The sequence below is a fragment of the Seriola lalandi genome, unplaced genomic scaffold (assembly GCF_002814215.2).
Source record: "Seriola lalandi dorsalis isolate HSWRI2012SDOR001 ecotype SW California unplaced genomic scaffold, Sedor1 jcf7180002054554, whole genome shotgun sequence".
In the NCBI taxonomy this organism is placed as follows: domain Eukaryota; kingdom Metazoa; phylum Chordata; class Actinopteri; order Carangiformes; family Carangidae; genus Seriola; species Seriola lalandi.
In genome coordinates this window covers 1,017,574-1,037,770 of record NW_019525107.1, presented here as the reverse complement: position 1 = coordinate 1,037,770, position 20,197 = coordinate 1,017,574, and the positions used below count along the sequence as shown (strand labels likewise).

The 20,197-nt window shown below is 45.2% G+C and overlaps 1 protein-coding gene across 1 annotated transcript in view; it reads right to left on the bottom strand.

Annotated features, from left to right (window-relative positions):
* Nucleotides 1–20,197, bottom strand: part of plxna2 (plexin A2) — a 180,057-nt gene that overhangs the window by 90,222 nt on the left and 69,638 nt on the right. The window contains exon 4 of the mRNA XM_023415627.2: nt 15,533–15,667. Within this exon, the coding sequence (XP_023271395.1) occupies nt 15,533–15,667 (135 nt within the window). The remainder of the gene's footprint in view (nt 1–15,532; nt 15,668–20,197) is intronic.

Genomic DNA, 20,197 nt, shown 5'->3' with positions numbered 1-20,197 from the left:
CTGGGGGGGGGGGGGCAGTGAGGCAGCGAAGGGAGTGCGACCATAGAAATAATGGAGTGAGGGAATCGACCAGTGAGGGGGATGAAAAAATCCAACCAGTCAATACAGAGAGGAGCGTATCAATTATGTATGGCTTCAATCCTCTTTTTGGGCAAGGAGAGGAGGGGAACAGGTTAGACCGAGAAGTGGGTGTGTTTGTGTGTGTTTTGCTTGTGTGTGTTTGTGAAGCCCTTGGCCAACTTTAAAATGCCTCAAAACATTGTTCAATGACTTACATAAAAAAAACAACAAAAATAAACAAAAGGAGGGCGAGACATCTGAATTTCAGCTACTTCTCGCTGCCCTTTTTTCTTTCTCGGCTCATGACTGCATATTTCCCTCCTCATTTCTAGTCTTAATGGAATGCTGTGGCAGCCAGTAACCTTAGGAGAACACCTACACGGAAAAACACATTAATTTTCTTACTGTATGCATAACTTAACAGCTTCACTTAATAGTACAATGTCAAGCACGGCTAATGATACCTCCACAGCCTTTACTCCTTTTCCACGTCCCATGTGTGCACCCTCTTATACAAAGGTAAAGATGTTAAGATAGATACTGGTGATATGATCTGAAACTCCCTGGCTCTTTCCCCGGGAACCTTTCTCGTCTTTCTTTTCCACTTATCTCCCCATCTCTTCCCCTACTCTTTTTTTTTTCTTTTTCTCCCCCTCCCCTCCTGAACCCCTTCTCCTCTGCGCTCCCGTGCTCGCTCTCCTGTGCTGCTCCCAGTCGAGGTGGCCTCTTTGCTCAGTAATTCAGTCAGGAGGCTAAAAGGAGGAAATTACATCCATGCTGCCCGGCCACTTTGAACTCTCAGACCCCTCTACCCTGCTTGCTCACTGGCAACTGGTTTAAAGGCCCACACTGACATTTAAGAGATGGAAACAGGGAGCTGTGAAAGTGCCTAAGAGTGTTTGTGAATGTCTGTGTGTGTGTGTGTGTGTGTGTGAGTGTGTGCGTGAGCGTGTGTGTGAGTGTGCAAGGACAACTATAAAAAAAACGAAAAAAAGGTGACATCCTGACATACTATGATGAAACATATGCTTAAATTAAATTCAACCACATTTTAGCAAGTCAACATTTGACACTGTAAGTGCCTCCAAACAATGCATGTGTGTGTGTGTTTGTATCTTAGTACTTTGCATACACACATCAAATGGGTTCACGTGCTTCCGCAACATTCTGCAAATGGAGCCTGTAAATTGCGCCTCTGTACTTCCTTTCCGTCGCACTGAATTCATACCTGCCTCCATGGCAACCAGCCTTCATCCTCCATCAGACATCATGTCAAACTGGGCACTAATTTTAAAGGTATAGGATGTCTGAACAGCAGCCACTTCAAACCCTAATATGACTCATTATGACATTAGCAGTGGGTTGGAAATCTTTAGTCACTCCTGGTGAAAGGAGGTTGAAGGTGTGAAAGAATGAAGCTCAAGTGTGCTTGATCTGCAGCGGAGGGAAATTATTAATGTATATATAATGGAATACACGTAAGTGAGTTTGTTTGAGTGATACTTAAGCGACTAAATTAACAACCTGTTATTTACTTGAAAACTTTAACACCTTCTGCCTTCTCCTCCCTCCCCGTCTCTATATCAGGGCGGGCGAAGTCACGAGGTCTGGCTATACACCTGTCTCACTCATCATTATATATATTTGTGCTCTTGCTTTCAAGTGAGCGTTTTTTGATTGATTTTTTTTTCTGTCAGGAACCTTTTTTTTTTTTTTTTTTTTTAACCCATGTCTGGACGACTTGTCTATGTGACACTCTTTGTCGCTTCGCTGTATCTCTTTGTCTTTCCATGTATCTCTGGCCTGTCTGTCCTGGTCCAGTGTTTCTGTGTGTGTGTGTGTGTGTGTGTGTGTCGCTCAGCAGGATCCCAGACTGTCAATGCAGCCAGTAATGAGGTGTATGCTTCAGTCAGCATGTGAGGAGTTAATAAGGAAGCAGCAGAGGCCATCACACATCAACAGGCATGAGTGTGTGCGCGCGTGTGTGTGTGTGTGTGTGCACGTGTGTGTGTGTATGTGTTTGGGGAGGGTGTGAAGGCGAGGGAGCCTCCCTGGCACACTTAAGGCTGTCTGTCGACCAATGGGGGTATTGATTTGGAGGGGGAGGCAGACAGAAATGAATTCTGATCCACAGAGGGACTCCACAGTGCATGTCTGAGTGTGTATGTTTTTTTTGTGCGTGTGTGTGTGTGTGCGTGTAACAGTAAGTGTGTGTGCGTGCATGCATGTGAGCATGTTTGTTCTCTTTGTCTCAGTGTCTCTCCCTGTGTACATGATGTACATACAAATGAAGGGTTTGGTTACACCCCACTGCTCTCAGGGCTGTTGCTTGTGCATAAGTGTAAGCATGGGGGTGTGTGTGTGTGTGTGTGTGTGTGTGTGTGTGTGTGTGTGTGTGTGTGTGTGTTTGTGCCTAGATGAATGTTAGTCTGTGTACATGAGAAAAGGAGACAGATAGGGAGGAGGGGCATTGATAACAAGGTTTAGGTGGTGAGGGACACTTCATCTAATCGCAAACTGGGTGTGTATGCGGACATACGTGTGTGTATGTGTTCGTGTGTGCGGAGCTTGTTTGCAAGAATCAAAGCATGGATATATGCACGTGCATGCTGTGCATGTTTGCATGTGTATCACGCACAAAATCCTCCTCAGCTGGACCTCAGTCGTGATATGTTAATGAGAGCCTACAAGTGTTACTGAGGCTGAAAGACCTCCTCAGACCCTATAATGGTGCCTGTGATTTAATCCAATTTGATTCCATAAGAAATATACAGAGACAAAGGCTATCGGCAAACATGCTCCTGCAGTGGAGAGAAAATGATTAAATTTGCCTATAAAGAAACTGAGGCGGGGTGAGAGGGAGAAAGAAAGTAGTGAGTGATCTCCGGTGGTGTGTCTAAAAGTGCCTGGCTGTCTTTGTTTGGCAGAAGAGGAAAAAAAAAAAAAAAATCAACATAATGAGCCCAAACTGCCTTTGTGTCTCACTCTCTTCGTCTCTCTCTTCTCTCTCCACCCTCTGTCTCTTTCTCCTCTCCTCATCCCACAACTCTCAGACAGCTGCTTCTGTGCAGCCAAATTAACTGCTCCCCAGTTGCTTTTGGAGAGAGCGAGATAAATAAGTGTTTTGCCTCTGAGGTATATAGTGTCTTTTTTTTCTTTTTTTTGGTTCCACATATGAACTTTAAACATCTCTATATGCTGCCTCCATTCAGAGTGTAGGTAACGGTATTTTGTCCACCACAAAATCTGTTGAGCAGTTTTTCCATCCCAAAAAAAAAATAAAAAATCCCCCCACACAGCCCCATCCGTCACTCTGTGGCCCTATCTATTACAACCATGTGAACCTTCTGGCTCCAAATATCCGATTTACAAGTCAGCAAGAAGGGTAATATTTCAACAGGCTGTCGGCAGACACACTGTTTAAATCACTGGCCTTATCTAGCCCGTGCTCTTTCTAATATTTTTCCTCAAATATTGCATTAGGAGATATGTTATCCATCCCTACACATTCATCTTCATTCCATGTTCAAAGATTGTGTGTGTGTGTGTGTGTGTGTGTGTGTGTGTGTGTGCTTGTGTTCTAGCACATCTGAGGACAGTGTTTTCTCTAATATTTGTCATGTACAGTCCTCTCATATGAATGTTATCATTTGCTCTTCACCAAAAACGCAGACTCAGGCCAACATCTAAGCTCACACCGAATAAAAGACTAAAAGTGTCTATCATCACAACAGAGGATAGACACATCTGTAAATGATTTCTATGGAGTATGTAAATCACCCTTCTGCCCAGCAAGAGTCCAAAACAGGATATCTGACTTATTGTAACACTATAGAAACACACACACACACACACACACACACACACACACACACACACTGTACAATACTACTATATCCATCACTAGGGCTCAGGCTGACAGCTTTGTCAGAGTGAGCCGCAGGGGAGAGGAGAATGGCATTGTGGGATTGAGTCCTCCCATCGGACTCTGCACTGACAGGAGAGAAGAAAGAGGAAGAAGACAAGAGAAAGGGGGGAAAGAAGTGGGGAAAATCAGGGGAATGTGTTGACCAACCCCAGCAAATAGAGAGAGAGAGAGAGGTAGAAAGAAAGGGAGAAAGAGAGAGAGAGAGAGTGTGTGTGTGTGTGTGTGTGTCTGTGTGTGTGTTCTTCCATTGGGAAGAAGAAAGGGTTGAGCTGCCATGGGCAGCCCATCAAAACCAGCACCTCTCCTGCTGTAGCCTGTTTACTGAGACTGGCCTTGTGAAGGACAGACAAAGAGCATATTGCAGCCCTGGCAGCATGACCGCATCACACAGTAAAACACACACACACATGGACACAAAAGACCTCCTGAGGGTCTGCCAAACTGCAGCAAATGAACCAAGGTCCCGGTTAGCAACAAATGCACTCGGTGACAAATGCACGTGAGATGCACGTGCGTGTGCGCATACACACTTATTCAGCCCTTTTAGAAGACAGCTGGTAGTAGTGAAGTGAGCTGTCAGCTCCTCTCAAACAGGAACGATCAGTCTACAGAGCCTTAGACCTCTAAATAAACACCTTTACCGCGGTGCTGGGGACCAAGCCTGCTGCTCTCCACTGATGTGTGGATCCGGCATCAAAACCTACTACACTACACTTCACTTGGTGATTGCAGCCCCATCTCAGCACTAAGCAGGTTGGAAACTGACAGATGCATAAAAAAAAAAAAAAGAGAAAAAGTGAGAGTGAGAGAGCCAAGGAGACTTGCAGACATGGCTTCCCCCAATTATAGACCAAACATTACCACTCTATTCACTTTACTCTTCGCCTGGCTCCTGACAAACCCTGTCGTGATTCCTTCAACCGGCACTCGTGTTTCTCCCTGACACTCTCTAGGCTCTAATTAGGCTTGTAAATAATTATTGCAATTAAAGCCTACAATTAGGAGGAGCGAAGCACTGCCATTAGTTTCACAATAAATGTCATGAGCATTCTGCATAGGCACAGGGAGGAAACAGACAAATGCTCTGCCATTATAGAAGCAGACAGACAGTTAGAGTGAAAGAGACAGAAAGAGAGAAGGGGGACATACTCACAGCTCTTAATTATAGAGCTGATTATTCTGGCAGGATGGCTCCTGGACTGCTCCTTTGGCTCACATTCACAGTGACACATGCACACACATACACATTAATGTGTACACCACGCACACGCACCCATACAGTATGAAAGCACATATATCTGCACACCCTCATATATATGAAACAAAAGAAAAGAAAATTAAAAGGGACGTTACTCTGAATTCTGCCCCATACACACAGCAACACAACATCAAGTGGACTGAAACTGGAGCTTAATCAGTGATTAATAGCAGCGTTTCGAAATAATGAGAGGCTTTAAACAAGTTCAAGGACAGGTTTGCTACTCAATTTACTTAGAGTGATGATTTCCTGCCTAAGACTGACCACCTCTATTCAGCGTTTACTTCTGAATGTCTGTAATTTGTTGCCTGATTCTCTCAGCCTCCTGAATCCTGCTATTCAAACATGTCCTGATCCAGAATTTTCCCAACAAATCCTCACCGTTCAACAATGTAACAAAGGTGCAGCCTGCTTATAAAAATATATCTCTTTTCAGGAGGGTTGCGTTTGTTTGTGGGAGCAACAGCCAGCTGGCTAATGGAAAACTCTGGGAGACTGCAGACAGACAGAGACAGAGGTGTCAGAGAGTCTAAGGATCAGGTATCCTTTTCCTCATTATCTCATATTATGTCAGAGGGCCAGTGAGAGGCTGCTGTGGATGTGGCGGGGGCTGGGGCTGGGGTGGGAGACAGCCGTGAGGTTTAAGCTGGTATTAGGGGATGTGCAGACACACAGGATCGTAAATCCAGACACAAACAAACCCTGCCATAGGGTCTTTAATATGGGGGTGGAAATCCATTCATACCGGACTTGACACTATTGAGTCTATTTGGGAAGCATTTCACCTGAAGCAGACGTCAAGCTACAGCGCAGTTGTTTACTGACAGCTGCACGGTCTGCTGGCCTCGTCGCTGCATTCACAGCTTGTGCAGTGCTTTACTGTGTATTGACCTCTGCTCATATAGCAGGGGCTTGGGTGTGAAGGTGGGAAAGGGGAGGAAGGGGTTATGGGTAGGTGGGGAAAAGCGAGGTAAGAGGGGGTTCAGGCGGGGACCTGGGTGCACAGGCTTCTATTAATTAACAGCATGATGGGGGCTGACAGGACGTGTGCTGCTATCAAATAATGAGGTTAGGATTGGCCAATGGTTCCAGGGCACAAAACCTGATTAACACTAATCCTGGCTTAAGTCAATTAACAATGCCTGCTCAGGGACTCATGCAAATGAGGTGCCTTTGTTAGGTAGGCTAGCGCAGGGGGAGCAAACAGAGCTCGACATTCAGACATGTAAAACATCGCCAGAACACAGCCCAAAGGCGGAAGGACACTCGTATCGGTCATCAAGAGACAGACATAGCTGAGTAGCGAGCGGTCAAGCAAATGGATGCTATAAAAACATGATTCAATGAGGGGGCGTCTCTAACTGACCTGCTGAGTGACCCCTTCAGCCTGATGAACAGACTCAAGTCAACCCTTGAACTTCCCACAACCCCTGACCTCACAATGCTGAGAGACAGCACGTAAACAGACGCAGTGCACATGCCTTAAACCAAACACAAGGAACATGTACATCAACATACATGCACATAAACCTTCCAACACGTCTGATTCAGGCAGGAAATGGTGGCACGTACAACATGGACACGCACATTAACTAGGAAAAGAAATATAACGTGGGTGGTCAAAAGCAGTTCGAACCACAACTCTCTACTGAACAGCTGCAAAGTCATATGATACAAAATCACCTCATTAAAAAATAAACTGTTAATGGACAGTTACATTAGTGTAATGGGGGACAGAGTGAGTATGTGGACGAGTAGCCAGTTAATCAAACAAGGCTCGATCAAGACACAAGAAGCAAACAATTAAACAGATGGAAAATTAAAAGAACTAAAGACGTTCCGACCCATGAGTACCCGGTAGTCATTGCTACATGATTACATGAGGTGGGTCGTGGGTCGGACCTCACTCAGATTCAAACTTGGCCTTCATTTTGATCTCAACTCACTCACACAGTTGTTACACTAATGCAGTGACAGTGTTTGTCCACAGATAGTGAGACAAACATCTGAACAGCCGCCAAAGCAGTAGTTGTGGCAGGAACTACTACTGCTGACAGGTGTGATGGCTGGTCCGACCCCCCCCCCCATAGCCCCTCTCTTACATCCTACCCCCCATACTTCCCTTTGATAACCTCCCCTTGCTTGGACCACTCAGCCTTCATCTTGATCTTGACTACACACCTGTTAAGTTTCGTGACTGCCTCTTACACGGTTGTGCAAGACAAAATCTGCCCGCAGACATGGAAACACCTGCCAAAGTGCTAAAAAACCACCTCAGTGGTATAGTTAGTTTTAGTAATGAATGCATACAGCTTTAAAAATTCACGAAAGAAAAAACTACTAAAAAGGTACTGAAGGATAAACTTACAATCGAGGTAGAGACGAGTGTAGTCACAATAGTTTATTTACTTCAGACTACACTTGAACACAAACACACAGATACGTACACTCCCAAAGCTCCAGATTAAGGCGGCTTGACAAGTGGGACAGGAATGAAAGCGGTTTCTCCCGAATGAAAAGCTAAATTGCATCATCAATAACATTGGATGTGCCTATTGACAGGGGAATTTATCCTAATTTGTCCAGGTGTCAATATCAAGGGAAGCTGTCAGTGACGCAACAAAGACCTTAAGCCCAAGTTTCCAAGCAACAGCTCCACCCCCCACCACCCACCCACCCCTCACCCAACCTCTCCATCCAACTGCTGAGCACCTGGGTGAGAGAGCGGCCGTGCGATTGATTTGCTGGCCCTCACACCCTACGGCTGCCAAACTGACCCCGCCGTCGCGCTTACATCCCAGATAAAACAGGACTTGCCGATCTATCAGGGCCGCTGTCTGCCGTCCGACTGATAGGAGGCTGTCCCGGAGATGTTTGTCTGTTGTTGAGCTCTGTCGAAAAAGCAGATAGATGCTCGCGAGCGGTGACCACGGTTCCCCTCCTGTAATCAGCTCCAGTGACGGGGGGAATGGGACGCAGATGAGTGGTCCATATGTTGGCCCACAGTTTTGTCATGCATGACAGGTCACTTCCCTCATATAACAACTGGTGTAGACTTTATGGCTGCCTGGGCTATATGGCACCTCTTGTATTATCCGTTGTACCATATAAAACACACCTCATTTGACCTCAGTTTAAGACCTATTCATGTGGTGGAAGCCACAGATACATTGAGGGGAATTAGGGAACATTCAAGGAATTATGAGGGGAAGATATCTTTTACATCCTGTGGGATCCAGAGAGGCATTTCACATTCAGAGGTTACAGAGGGGAATATTCAGCATTCTGGTTTGTGAACCTCAGCTGTGAAAAAAAAAAAAAGATTTGAGAAGGAGTGAGAAGACTGTGGGACTTTACGGAGTTCAGTTCCCATTCCACTGACTGCTCTTTCATCCTGAAAGCTGTCTCTTGATTGTCCTTGGCGCTGTAATGGTGGGTAGTCGAGTTATTGGGACTCTTTGTTCGAGTGTCACTGACGGACAGATTGGGTCAGAAATACAGAGATAAGGGTCAATGGTCAAACCTCTGGTCTTGTTCCCTCTCTGGCAGCTGCGAGCTAACCGGGCTGCCCTAGGGCCAGGACAGGGTCATGGGACAGCGAGGCAACACTTGTTAAGGTGGTGGTAGTTGCCGGAAATCCCTTCGCTACTCAGGCCGAACGGCAAACTAACAAATGGTGGAAAGGAAGGAGGGGGCTCAGAAGTAGCGCTAATCTTTTGTCCCTGTGCCGTTTTGACTTTGTTTGCTCCACTGTCATGCCCATTCTTTTGGCCTGAACCATCGCCAGACGTCTTCCTTTATTATTATTGTTCCTCTTCTATTAGATAAGGAAGCTAGCGTCTTCCGGTAAGCTCTGAAATAGATGGTTAAAATAAGATTTGGGCTTTTAGGAAAAACACATACAGGAACATGCACACATACTTCGGTCTTTGAATGAGTGGCCTGGACATGAGCCAGTCCAATCTGCTTGTTGTGACGGGTGTAAACAGTAAAGCCCCGGAAACAAACAGCTCTCCACCAACACTGCTGCTAGTCTGGACGAGCCACAACACCTACAGTGCACAGTGGAAGGCCTTGGCTACAAGCCATCATGTGCTCCATGCCCATTAACACATGAAATCAGCGTGTCATACACACTAAAGTCCTGCATAACGATGAGCCAGTAGCATGTCAGCCCATCTAAGCCTGGATGAGGTGTGAATGAATCCTATTTCCTCCTGTCTTGATAAGCACTGAACCCATTTCCTTCCAATCTAACCACCCCAGCCAAACAAAGGGTCTGCTGGGGGATAAGGGGAAGGAGATGGAGGGGGGGGGCAGAAAACTCTGGGAGGGGAGGGAGAACAGGTTGAGAAGAGGCCTCATAGAAAAAAAAAAAAGATTTAAAAGAAGAAGAAAGAATCCATGCATGGATTTCAAATTTCACAGCTGAGCACCTGGAAGAAATTGCCAGATTTTGAAAAAAGAGGTCTTCTTTTCTTTTCTGATAATCTCTGAGCTGTAATGTTGCCGTTCCATACATGGAGCCGGCTAAGGGAGGAAGGATGGCGTATGAGGATTGGAGGCTGGGGGGGTTAATGCTTGCTAAAGAGCTAAGGGTGTACTGGAGAGTGACAGCAGCACATGACTGACCACCTCTATAGGGGGGAGGACCGCGTGTCTGTCCATGAAAGACGAGTCTGTTTTACAAGCCGGCTCAGTATCCCTCAGTTGGTCATGCTAGCAAGAATTTCACACTTATCCTTATAAAGAGCTGGCAATTAGAGGGCCACTATTTCACTGGGAACACTATTAAATCTGTGAAGGTATATTATGTACTCGCGTGTGTGTGTGTGTGTGTGTTTGTGTCTGCTATGGCCATAATACATTACAAAAACTATTGAGCTCCATTACAAAGTCAAAAGCTGCCTCTTTTCTTGGGATTTAATGGCATGATAAAAATGTAACCACTTATTTTTTTGTGTGTGTGTGTGTGTGTGTGGGTGTGTGTGTGTGTGTGTGCCTTTCTATGTGTGTGTGTGTGTGTGCCTTTCTATGTGTGTGTGTGTGTGTGTGTGTGTTTTTGTGTCTTTTTTTTCTTTTTTTTATTAAGGTGTTTTCAAAAACCTTTTCAGGCAGAACTAAGGCCACGCCACAGGTATCACTTCAAAACCCTTTCAGATGTTAAATCTTGATTGTTCGCCATGAATAATACATTATAGTCCAGGGCTCTGCATACTGGCTGCTGACCAAAGCAACCGACATAATGCAGTCAATGATTCTCAGCCGTGTGTGATGAGTGCTAGCCCTACTGCTGGGTGCCAGCGGCTATAACAGCACAATACACCAACAGAGGGAATGAAAAGGCCTCATAAAAATGTTGATAATCCAGGCCCCAAAAAGACCCCCATTCGCTAGTGGAGTAGTTGTCACCATTTATCCCAGTGCACTGCATTGTGTTGATAAACTCACTACAAAGAGAGCCAGTGCCCGCTTAAGGCCTCATGTGGGCCACAGTGTAAGGCGTGTTTGTACTGTATGTCCTTTCACTGCATGGCCTGAGCTCCCAAATTGCAGAGCAGTAACACATAAACATACAAAAAAATAAGCAGCACTGGTCACTGTCTTTAAAGAACCGGATGAGGTCCTCTTGCACTCTCGGGCGATACACAAAAGACAGGGAGAGGATATATGTCAGCGAGGATGAGGCCAGGCCAGAGAACACATGCAGATCCAACAGAATGAATTTGCATGAGCTGGCAACAGCACCAGTGGTTTAGCTATGCTCCAGCTGCCATTCACACATGAATACTCTTTCTACCTGTTTGATTAGAGCTTCTGTTGGAATTGTCATGGCTTTACTGTACGGACAGTGTATCCGGCTGCATGTAAAGCATGGCTTATGGATAAAGCTTAAAGCCCCCCGTGCTTTAGCATGTGCAACTTGGGCAGATGTTATGTGGTGCGTACCCGCGTGTGCTTTGTTAGCGCAGTGCAAGATGTGGTATTCAGTTTGAAATCTGCAGCTTTTGATGCAATATTAAATGCGGTGAGGTGTTTCAGGAATGTAAGACATTTCAGGGGGCATTTTATATGACGCAGACGGAGGGAGAGAGAGAAAAAGAGGAGAGGGAAAAGAGTCGAGGACATGTCTAGGAGGCAGCTCAGCTGAATCTCCCGAAACAGCTACGACCTTTTTCTCTCCATCACTGCGTTTGCCGCCGGCACTGCTACCCAGCCAAGTACCAAAAATCTCTGGATTATTGGTCTAAATATAGAGATAGATAGAAGCAGTCACACACACACACACAGATTCACTCAACATGACTCAAACATGTGATCTGGCAGAAATCCACAAAATGGATCTGCACAATCACAGGATGCACGAGGACAGTTGGAAGACACAAAGCGCAAAGTGTGAGTCCTGTGAAAAACCCGAAGATGATGTAACAAACATGTTTTTGAGGATTTTTTTTTTTTCAACATAGGCGCTGCAGTGGATATACACAGATGTCGTCTGAAGATAAATCTTGGGATGAAAACCTGCTGTTATGTATTTCAGGACTGTCAGTAATGATACAGCACCCTACAGGAAGGCGAACACACACATACACACACACACACACACACACACACACACACACACACACACACACCACTACACACACTAGTACATACTGCTCCTGGAGAAGAGGAAGTCAGTGAGCCAGGTCTTTTCATCAGTTCCACTGCACTGCCTCGCACTGGGCCAATCTCACCACATCATTAATATGGTGGATGCTATTGTCATTACATCTACAAAACAAAAGCACAGTTTAACGTGACAGCCCCATGGACCGAATATGAAACAGGGAGCTACTAAATATGTTTGGGATGGTGAGTGAATGATGGTGTGAGAGAAACAAATGAGTACGAGAGAGAGAATAAAGTTTTTTTTTCACATACTGAAAGATAACTTGGGGTAGGCAGTGAATGCGTGTGTGAAGATCTATACATATGCAGTAGGTGTAATCTATACATATGCGGGTGAAATAAAAAGGCTGGATGAAAAGCTTCCGAAAGCCTTATGGAGATTCCATTTGAATACTGAATGGGAGACTGGCGCTTGCATGCGTCTATAATTACAGTGTTTTTTGTGCGAGTGTACATGTGATTGCGAGAGCCAGTGCATCATGCCGGTACCTATGCAAATGAAAACTCAGGGAGCTTGTGTGTCTGTGTGTGAGTGTGTGTATATGTGTGTGTGTATGTGTGTCCCTGTGGGTGCCTGTCTGCATGTTTGTATTTACTCGCACATCCTACGACTCTCAGCCCCGCCACAACACACACACACACACAGTCAGGTGTGAGGACTGGAGGGAGCGAGAGCCCAGATTCTGGAGCGTGGCCTCGCTGAGCAAATATTACTCTCTCCCAATTTATGTCTCCCTCCCTCGCTCTCTCTCTCTCTCTCTGTCTCTCTGTCATTCAGTGTCTGTCTCTCTCTTGCGCTCTGTATTCTGTCTTTCCCACTGTGCCAAACACAGAGGGCCTCTTTGTTATTCAGAGTAGGAAATGCAACTGGAGCCAAATCTGCCCTGGTTTCTGTTTGATACCATCCCTCCTTTGTTCTTGCCGTCTCCCATCACCATGTGCTTGGCCTCAGACAGCATCAGCTAGACACATGGGAACAAGTGAAGCTTAGACAAGATAGATCTCGTGATGTCCTGGATGTCTAGCTTCAAGTGAAGCTCGGGGTGACATTTAAGTTAACGATACGATAAAGGTCAAATAGATGTTTTCCACAGAACGCTAGAGCGAAAAGGGGGAGGTTCGAAGGTGGCTGCTGTGATTTTACAGTGGATAGAGGAGAGTAGATTACTGACAAATGAACTGTGGTACCCACTGCTATATGTATATAAGAGGTTTCATCAAAGAGAATACTTTTGAAGGTCCCATATTTTACACTTTTCCCGTGTTTTAACTGAAGTTTTGATATCCGAGAGAAAATATATTTGTGGCTTCAAATATCAAAAACCATTTCTATGTAGTTTTACATCTCCTCTCTCAGGCTTCTCTCCTCGCTCTAGTGACAACAGGTCGACATTTCAAGTAAGCACTCAGAGAAAACCAAGTTCTGCAAGGTTGGATGGTGAGCCTGCTTGGGCTGGGCTTGGGGCATGGCTGAGGGCGGTGACAGCTTTGTTGTGGCATCACAAAGTTACAGAAGTCCCGACGGCTGGTTTTAAGGATCAGTTTCTGAATACAGGCTTTGTACATTTCTCTATGGACTGTATTTATATATAACCTACACCTGCTTAATAATCAAAAAAGACACGGAAATCTTACTTTATACAATATGGGACCTTTAATATGATCCCCATTAGTGTGTGCAGTTTCATCTAGACTTGTAAAATAAATAACACTCGAGCAGGTCCAGGCTTTGAGGTTGGGAACATCACAGATTAAATTCTAAACAAATCAAATTCTAACTGTGAAGAATAAATAAAGAAAAAACATGTAGTTTCAGTTCAATGTGACACGTTTATTAAAAAAACTGCTGAACGAGAGTGTAGCCACACTGAATCCCAATCGTCAGGTGTGACTATCAGGCTAACTGTAGTTGTATCTTTATCCATGCAGGGCAACATCCACATTTCAGTGGATATGTATGTGTGTGTCTGTGCTTCGATCCTCCCCGAACCCCCGGGAGAGCGAGACAGAAGGGTCGACATGCTGAATACTAATAATATTCGCCAACATCACTCCTCATTCAGATGACTAGCAGTTATGAGCTCAACATCAAACGCTCGTTTCATCCGTGGAATAAGTGGGAATAAAGGATTTAATAAATATGGGAAACAGAATTTAGACTTAGCGCAAACTCTTTTTTACTTGTGGAATTCGTGTCATGCCTCGCAACAGAGTCATCACCCCACTGCCAGATACATCTGCATATACTTAGCAGATTGGAGTTCTTACCCTGGAAAAACACACTTAAATACTGGCTCTGCAATCCAAATAAGTTGGTGAATATACTGTATAAATGTTAATAGAAGAGAGATTTGAGATTTGAAATAATTTGGTTCAGACATCTGGGGTCTGTCTTACTGAGAGATCAGCTGTAATATTGGTTGAAGTACGGAGCTATTACTGGTGATTGCATTAGACACTGTTATATTTTTACTCTCACAGCAGGCAAGTGTCTGAATAAAACTGAGCAACTTTTTTTGTTGTTGTTGTTTTCCGGAGTGGAATAAAACAAATCATACACAGCACAAGTGATGTGTTAGTCACAGATGCTGAAAGGGATAAAAAATAAATCGTTTTCCTCCTCTCCTCCTCATTCCTTCGGCAATGGACGCTATTGTCTCAACAACTCCCTCGCATCGTATCCGCCCACCACGGTTCGTTCACCTGTAAGCTCCGGCCAGCCGGTTGTTGAGTGTGTTAAAAGCAAAGATAAGGAGAAAGGACGGCAATCTATCACCTCGCACTGACAGCCTCGCACGCTCTCTGTCTCTGGGGTTGCTCGCGCTGCCACGCTCCCCTGCAGCTGCTGCTGCTCCTCTCCTCACTTCTCCTCCTCTTTTCATCTCTCTCTCTCTCTCTCTCTCTCTCTCTGCCACCATGTTTTCCTCTCATCATCGCCTCGGCCTGCGTCTCCTGTCCTTGCGTCCCCTCCTTCCACCCGTCTGCCCTCGCGTCCACTCCTGCCTACTTAGTATGTCAGTTGCATTGATGGCTATCGGCCTCCTCCCACCTGCCCCGCGATGCTGTGTCACTTCATTAGAAGAAGTGTGAAAGGATGACCTTGCAGTCTGTCTCTCTTTTTCTCTTAGTGTTTCACTTTTACTCTGTCTAAGTCATACACTCCTCCAGCTGCTCCTCTTTCCCTCATCACTCTTCCTCCCATCCTCTGCCTCAGCCAGCCGGCGAGTGCCCTTCATCTTTCACTCTCTCTCTCTCTCTCTCACTCTCTCATTTGTGCCTTGTCTTTTCCTTGTCTCTCTATTTCTTTCTTTCTCCCTGCCCTCATTGTTCTCCTTCATTATCAAACGCTGTCACAACGTCCCCCGCTGCGCCACCTAGGTTATTTATAGCTAACAGAGGGTGGTGGTGCTGGTGATGTTGAGAGGTGGGCCATCTTGGGCCCTGCTGGAGCACACGCACACGCACACACACACGCACACACACATACATTCACACACTTTTCCTGACATTTAAACATATGCACACGAGCCGTATCCATTCTCCCGCATGAGGGCACTTGTGTATTTAGCCATCACAGCTTCGCACATACGGTACGCGTCCTTCCTAACACCCACCTGTCTGTCGGACATGACGTAGAGGTAGTTGCGGTCGAGGGAGAAGGCCATATCTCGCAGGACAGGGCTGCCGTCCTTGATGACTGATATGGTCTCATACTGGACGCCGCCGTAAGGAGGCCCGTCGACACGAATCTGAGAAAAACAGAACACAAACAGGTCAGTGATTTGCTATTTATATCAGTGTGACAGCAGGAATAGAAAAACACATGCAGAATGATTGACAGGGATGACAGACGTGGGTCAAATAATATTTGCAAAAATCTATCTATCATCATCATCATCATCTGGTTACTTGGGAGATTCGGGTAGGGGGAGATGCTCCGTGTAGGCTGTTTGAATAGTGAGAACAGCAGAGGGATGATTACTTGCCTTTCAAATATTTTCTTTCTAATTGCCCAAAAAATGTCCGCCACTCATCGTGTTATTATATGGTATGAGGTAAATGTCAGCCCCCTCTGTGATGCTATGAAAGATGAGGTTACAACTGCTAAGAGTTATTTGCTGATATTATTAGACCTTTGTGAAACCTTAGCTCTGTTTTCCTTTGCTCTCCCTCCTGATGAATGATGTATTACCACAGTGAAGCTTTTGAACTCGAGGCCAAGACCACCTTCCTACAAAAACAGTGGGAAAAGCATTCTAATGACTTATACGAGGTACGTGACCCTCGCTGACCCAAATGGGCCCCATTTCTCCTTTATTCATCAGATCCCGATGGCCAAATATATAACCAGGACAGTAAATCTTGGGTTTCCTCAAGCTGGGGCGTGAGAGATGCCTCTGTGATGTCACATGTCACTAGACCCTCCTCCACCCGTGAAAGCTGATGGCTCTATCATCTGTCCATCCCCGGCTGGCTCCCTCCACCCAAACATTCATCTGTCTATTCACATTGTGACAGCATCAAAGAGCAGCCAGACTCTCTATAAAACATCACGGAGGGGAAAGTCAAGGTCATATGTCTGTCAAAGGAAGATGTACTGGGCGCGTGGGAGGGTATGTAGGCAAATCTGCGCACATACACTCGCACACACAGGCCTTTGTGTATGCATGTGTGTGTGTGTGTGTGTGTGTGTGTGTGTGTGTAAATGTGTGTCAAACTGTTGGATTGTCAAGCAAGAGAAATGTGATGCAAGTTCACACAAAGCCCCTTGAGCTTCGCCTTCAAAGCTTGAGGGTTAGCTGAGTACACGACAGCAGGCGGCACAGCAAAGGAGCAGAACTCTGAGTGGTTGAGCCTTCCACGGCTGACCTACGTTTGACCTTGGCTGGCTAATCCAAACACAGAAAGAAAAAATAGAAGGACATATGTGAAAACCATATGTAGGAGGAGAAAGGCAGGATGTGGAAGCCGTGCCAGTCTTCATCTGGTTACTAACACTGCAGCGTGGAGGGAGACCTCAGCAAATATGCTCATCCATAAAGCATGTTGGTGCACGGCCAGAGCAGCGCCGCTCTGTTCGCTACTGTGTCAGTATGGGTGTTGTGTTGTCTGTGTGTGTGTGTGTGTGTGTGTGTGTTTGTGTGTGTGTGTGCACACCCGTAGGAGCAGTCTGTCATGCTGTGATATGTGTCCTAGCAGGCTGCCACTAGGGATCACAAGATAACCCGACCTTCCCCCCTGCACGCCTGCAGTTCATCTGAATTAGATTGCTATCACACAGCCTCTCGCCGCTGTTCAGGGGCCTCGAAATTCGTATTCGGCCTGAAACACACACACTCACACTCACACACACACACACACACACACACACACACACACACACACACACACACACACACACACCGCGGCCTTAATAACGTGTCCAAAACAAAACCTCGACTCTCCAAGCAGGGGTGTAAGATTTAGTCGCACACAACAACAGGAGCACCAGCAGACTGTGTTGCTCTGTATATACTTCTCTTAGGCTTACACTGAATCAACAATACAACATTCAAACACTCCAGAATCAACTCACACCGTCCCGCCATGCACACACAAACACACCCACAGCCGGTTGCTTTTCACATTAAGAAGCTGCTTTTCTATGGTAGCTGTAAATCTTGCAAAGTGTGTTAACATTCTCACATACGCAGACACAAACACACACCCACATCATTGTAAGGTAGCGAAGAAATGTGCGCATGTGTGTGAGGGTGGGTTGTGTTGAATGTGGAGTTCTTGGCAGGGCAGGGCTCACCTCTGGGTGGGAGTGAATGAAACAGAAAAATCTTTAAAAAAAAAACAAAAAGAGAGAGAGAGTGAGGAAAATGAAAACCCTGAGCAAGTAAATGGAGAAAACAGTGCTTGGTGGAGCAAAAATAATTCTGTCAAAAACTCATCTCTTTATCACACTCACTCCTACACTGCCATTCTACCAGCCTACAGTATCTAACCACCTGAGTAAAGTGACTCTCAGGTCCAAAACATCCATTTCCTCAGTATCGGTTTACTTCAACCTTTAGCCTGGCTCTCTCTCAGGTCCTCGAACACATCACCTCTCTGCCCCATTTGACACCTGCATTATTTACCAGGCTGAATGAGAACGCTGCTAACAGGTTGGATTCATACCACCCCCGAGCCCCCTCTGGCAATTTTACTGCCCCTCTATTTTACAAGGACCCATCCACCCCTGGTACCCCAGAGAGCTGTTCTTGCTTTGGCCTGGTCTCACACGCCCCCCGCCCTCCCCATTTCAACACCACAGCCATTAGCTAACCTCCCTCCATCAGCGGCATCGAGGAGCTGCAACTGAGAAAAGTGAAGAACGGGGGGAGAAAAAAGGTGAAGATGGGTGAGAGTTGTGAAAAACACTCTACATGTACCCCAGGGGCACTGTGGACTGTGTAGTTAATATTTGCTGAAAAGAAACAACAGTGTTCAACATTTGTGTTGAAAACCAAAGTTTCAATTCACAGACGTAATACTGCCAGAGGGGCTTGAGGGTACGAATCCCACCTGTTAGCAGCCGTCTCGTTCTCATAATATTCACATGTGACATCAGTCATATGCAAACAAATGCAAACAAGACACACGCAGACGCGCTGTGAAAGACGCCTGGAGAAGTAACGACAGAAATAAACGTCCCGGGGCGTCGCTGAGTGGGAGGACTTCTTAATCAGCTCGCTATAAATCCTGGAGCACACGCCGGGGTTGTAGTGTGTGTGTATATATATATATATATATATATATATATATATATATATATATACACTCTCTCTCTCTATAATAAATTTTTTTCAAATGTTGTGACAAAGTGGGTGCGACCACAACGTTTGTTCCCATGAGCACATTACATCATTTTCTGGTAAATGGAAAACTCATACAAGAATCCTTTAAATTCAGTTGTTGTTTATTCGAATCTTAAGTTTTCATGATTTAAATGATAAATGTATCTTTTTTCTGACTTACTCAGAAATTAAAGGGGTCGGCACCAAGTTAAACCAAGTATGGGGAATGTTTTGTTGATTATAATTTGTTTTTTTTTCCTAATGATATGGTTTGTTTTCTTGGCGAGTCGGGCAGGAACGTTTTGTCTTGATTGTACTAATGTTCACTGATACAAGTGACATTTTGTCATTGCCTGTTTCAGGTGCGAGACCCCCGAGAGAAATATGGTTCTGCCTTAACTGATTGTAGATTGGAGGACTTCTTTAAGGAGGCAGTTATCTGTCAGTTCAGAGGGAATGATGTAGCTGTGTGCATGTGATGTTACCTTTAGTTGGATTTAAATTGTTTTGTTTTTTTCTCTCTGAAGCCAAATTTGCAATTTAGTTGATTGTATTTTAATTTTCCAGAGATGCAAGTTTACACATCCTGCTCTGTTGCACTCAAGAAGACCCCTCGTTATGCTTTAATTGTTTACACTGAGCAAAACAAAGCCGACATGATGCTGCTCCAGTGTGTGATTTTAGATAGCATGCCCGTGTTCAGGAATCAGAGGCTTGACATGTAACACAGCAGCGTTGGTGTGTGCCCTGCCATGTCGGCTCTCCCTTTTACACAGACTGTCTAGCCGTCACTGTGACTGCCTCCGCTGTTGGCTTATTGCCGGAACAACAGTGTGCCCGCCGTTTCGTGTTTGTACCTTTTTTATACTTTTATACAGTGAGACGGGATAAAGGCGGAAACATTCCCGCCTTGAACAGGCTGTGTAAAAGCGGTTTTTGACAGCATCAGAGCCTGGTCAAGCTTCCCTGCACTACCACAAGGATAATGTTTTATTGTGGTCTATAATATGTAGAATGAGACTAAACTTAATGTGCTGTTATAAAACTAAAAACTTGACATGACCAAAAGTGATGTCTTTAGTTTTTGTCCTTAATTTTGCACCTCTGAAATCAGTGGGCAGCTAACAACCAAACATTGCTACATTCAATCAGATGTTGCATTTTTATTTTCAAGTTAAAACAATGATAAACTAAGTGTTATTAAGATGCATGTACATTTTGAAAACATTTCAGTTTACTCTTTTTCAATAGTAAAGACACTTTCATAACTGATGTAATGGTGTATGGAATACTAATATTTTACTGCGCATGAGAGAGGGCAAGGTTCCCAAGCCGCCACATAATGCAAAAACAGATGGATGGATTAAAAAAGGAACTTTTGTTTTTAATGTTACAAACTTTATGTCACAGCACCTAGTCAGGCATGAGCGGGTGGGAAGTGGTGGTGGTGGG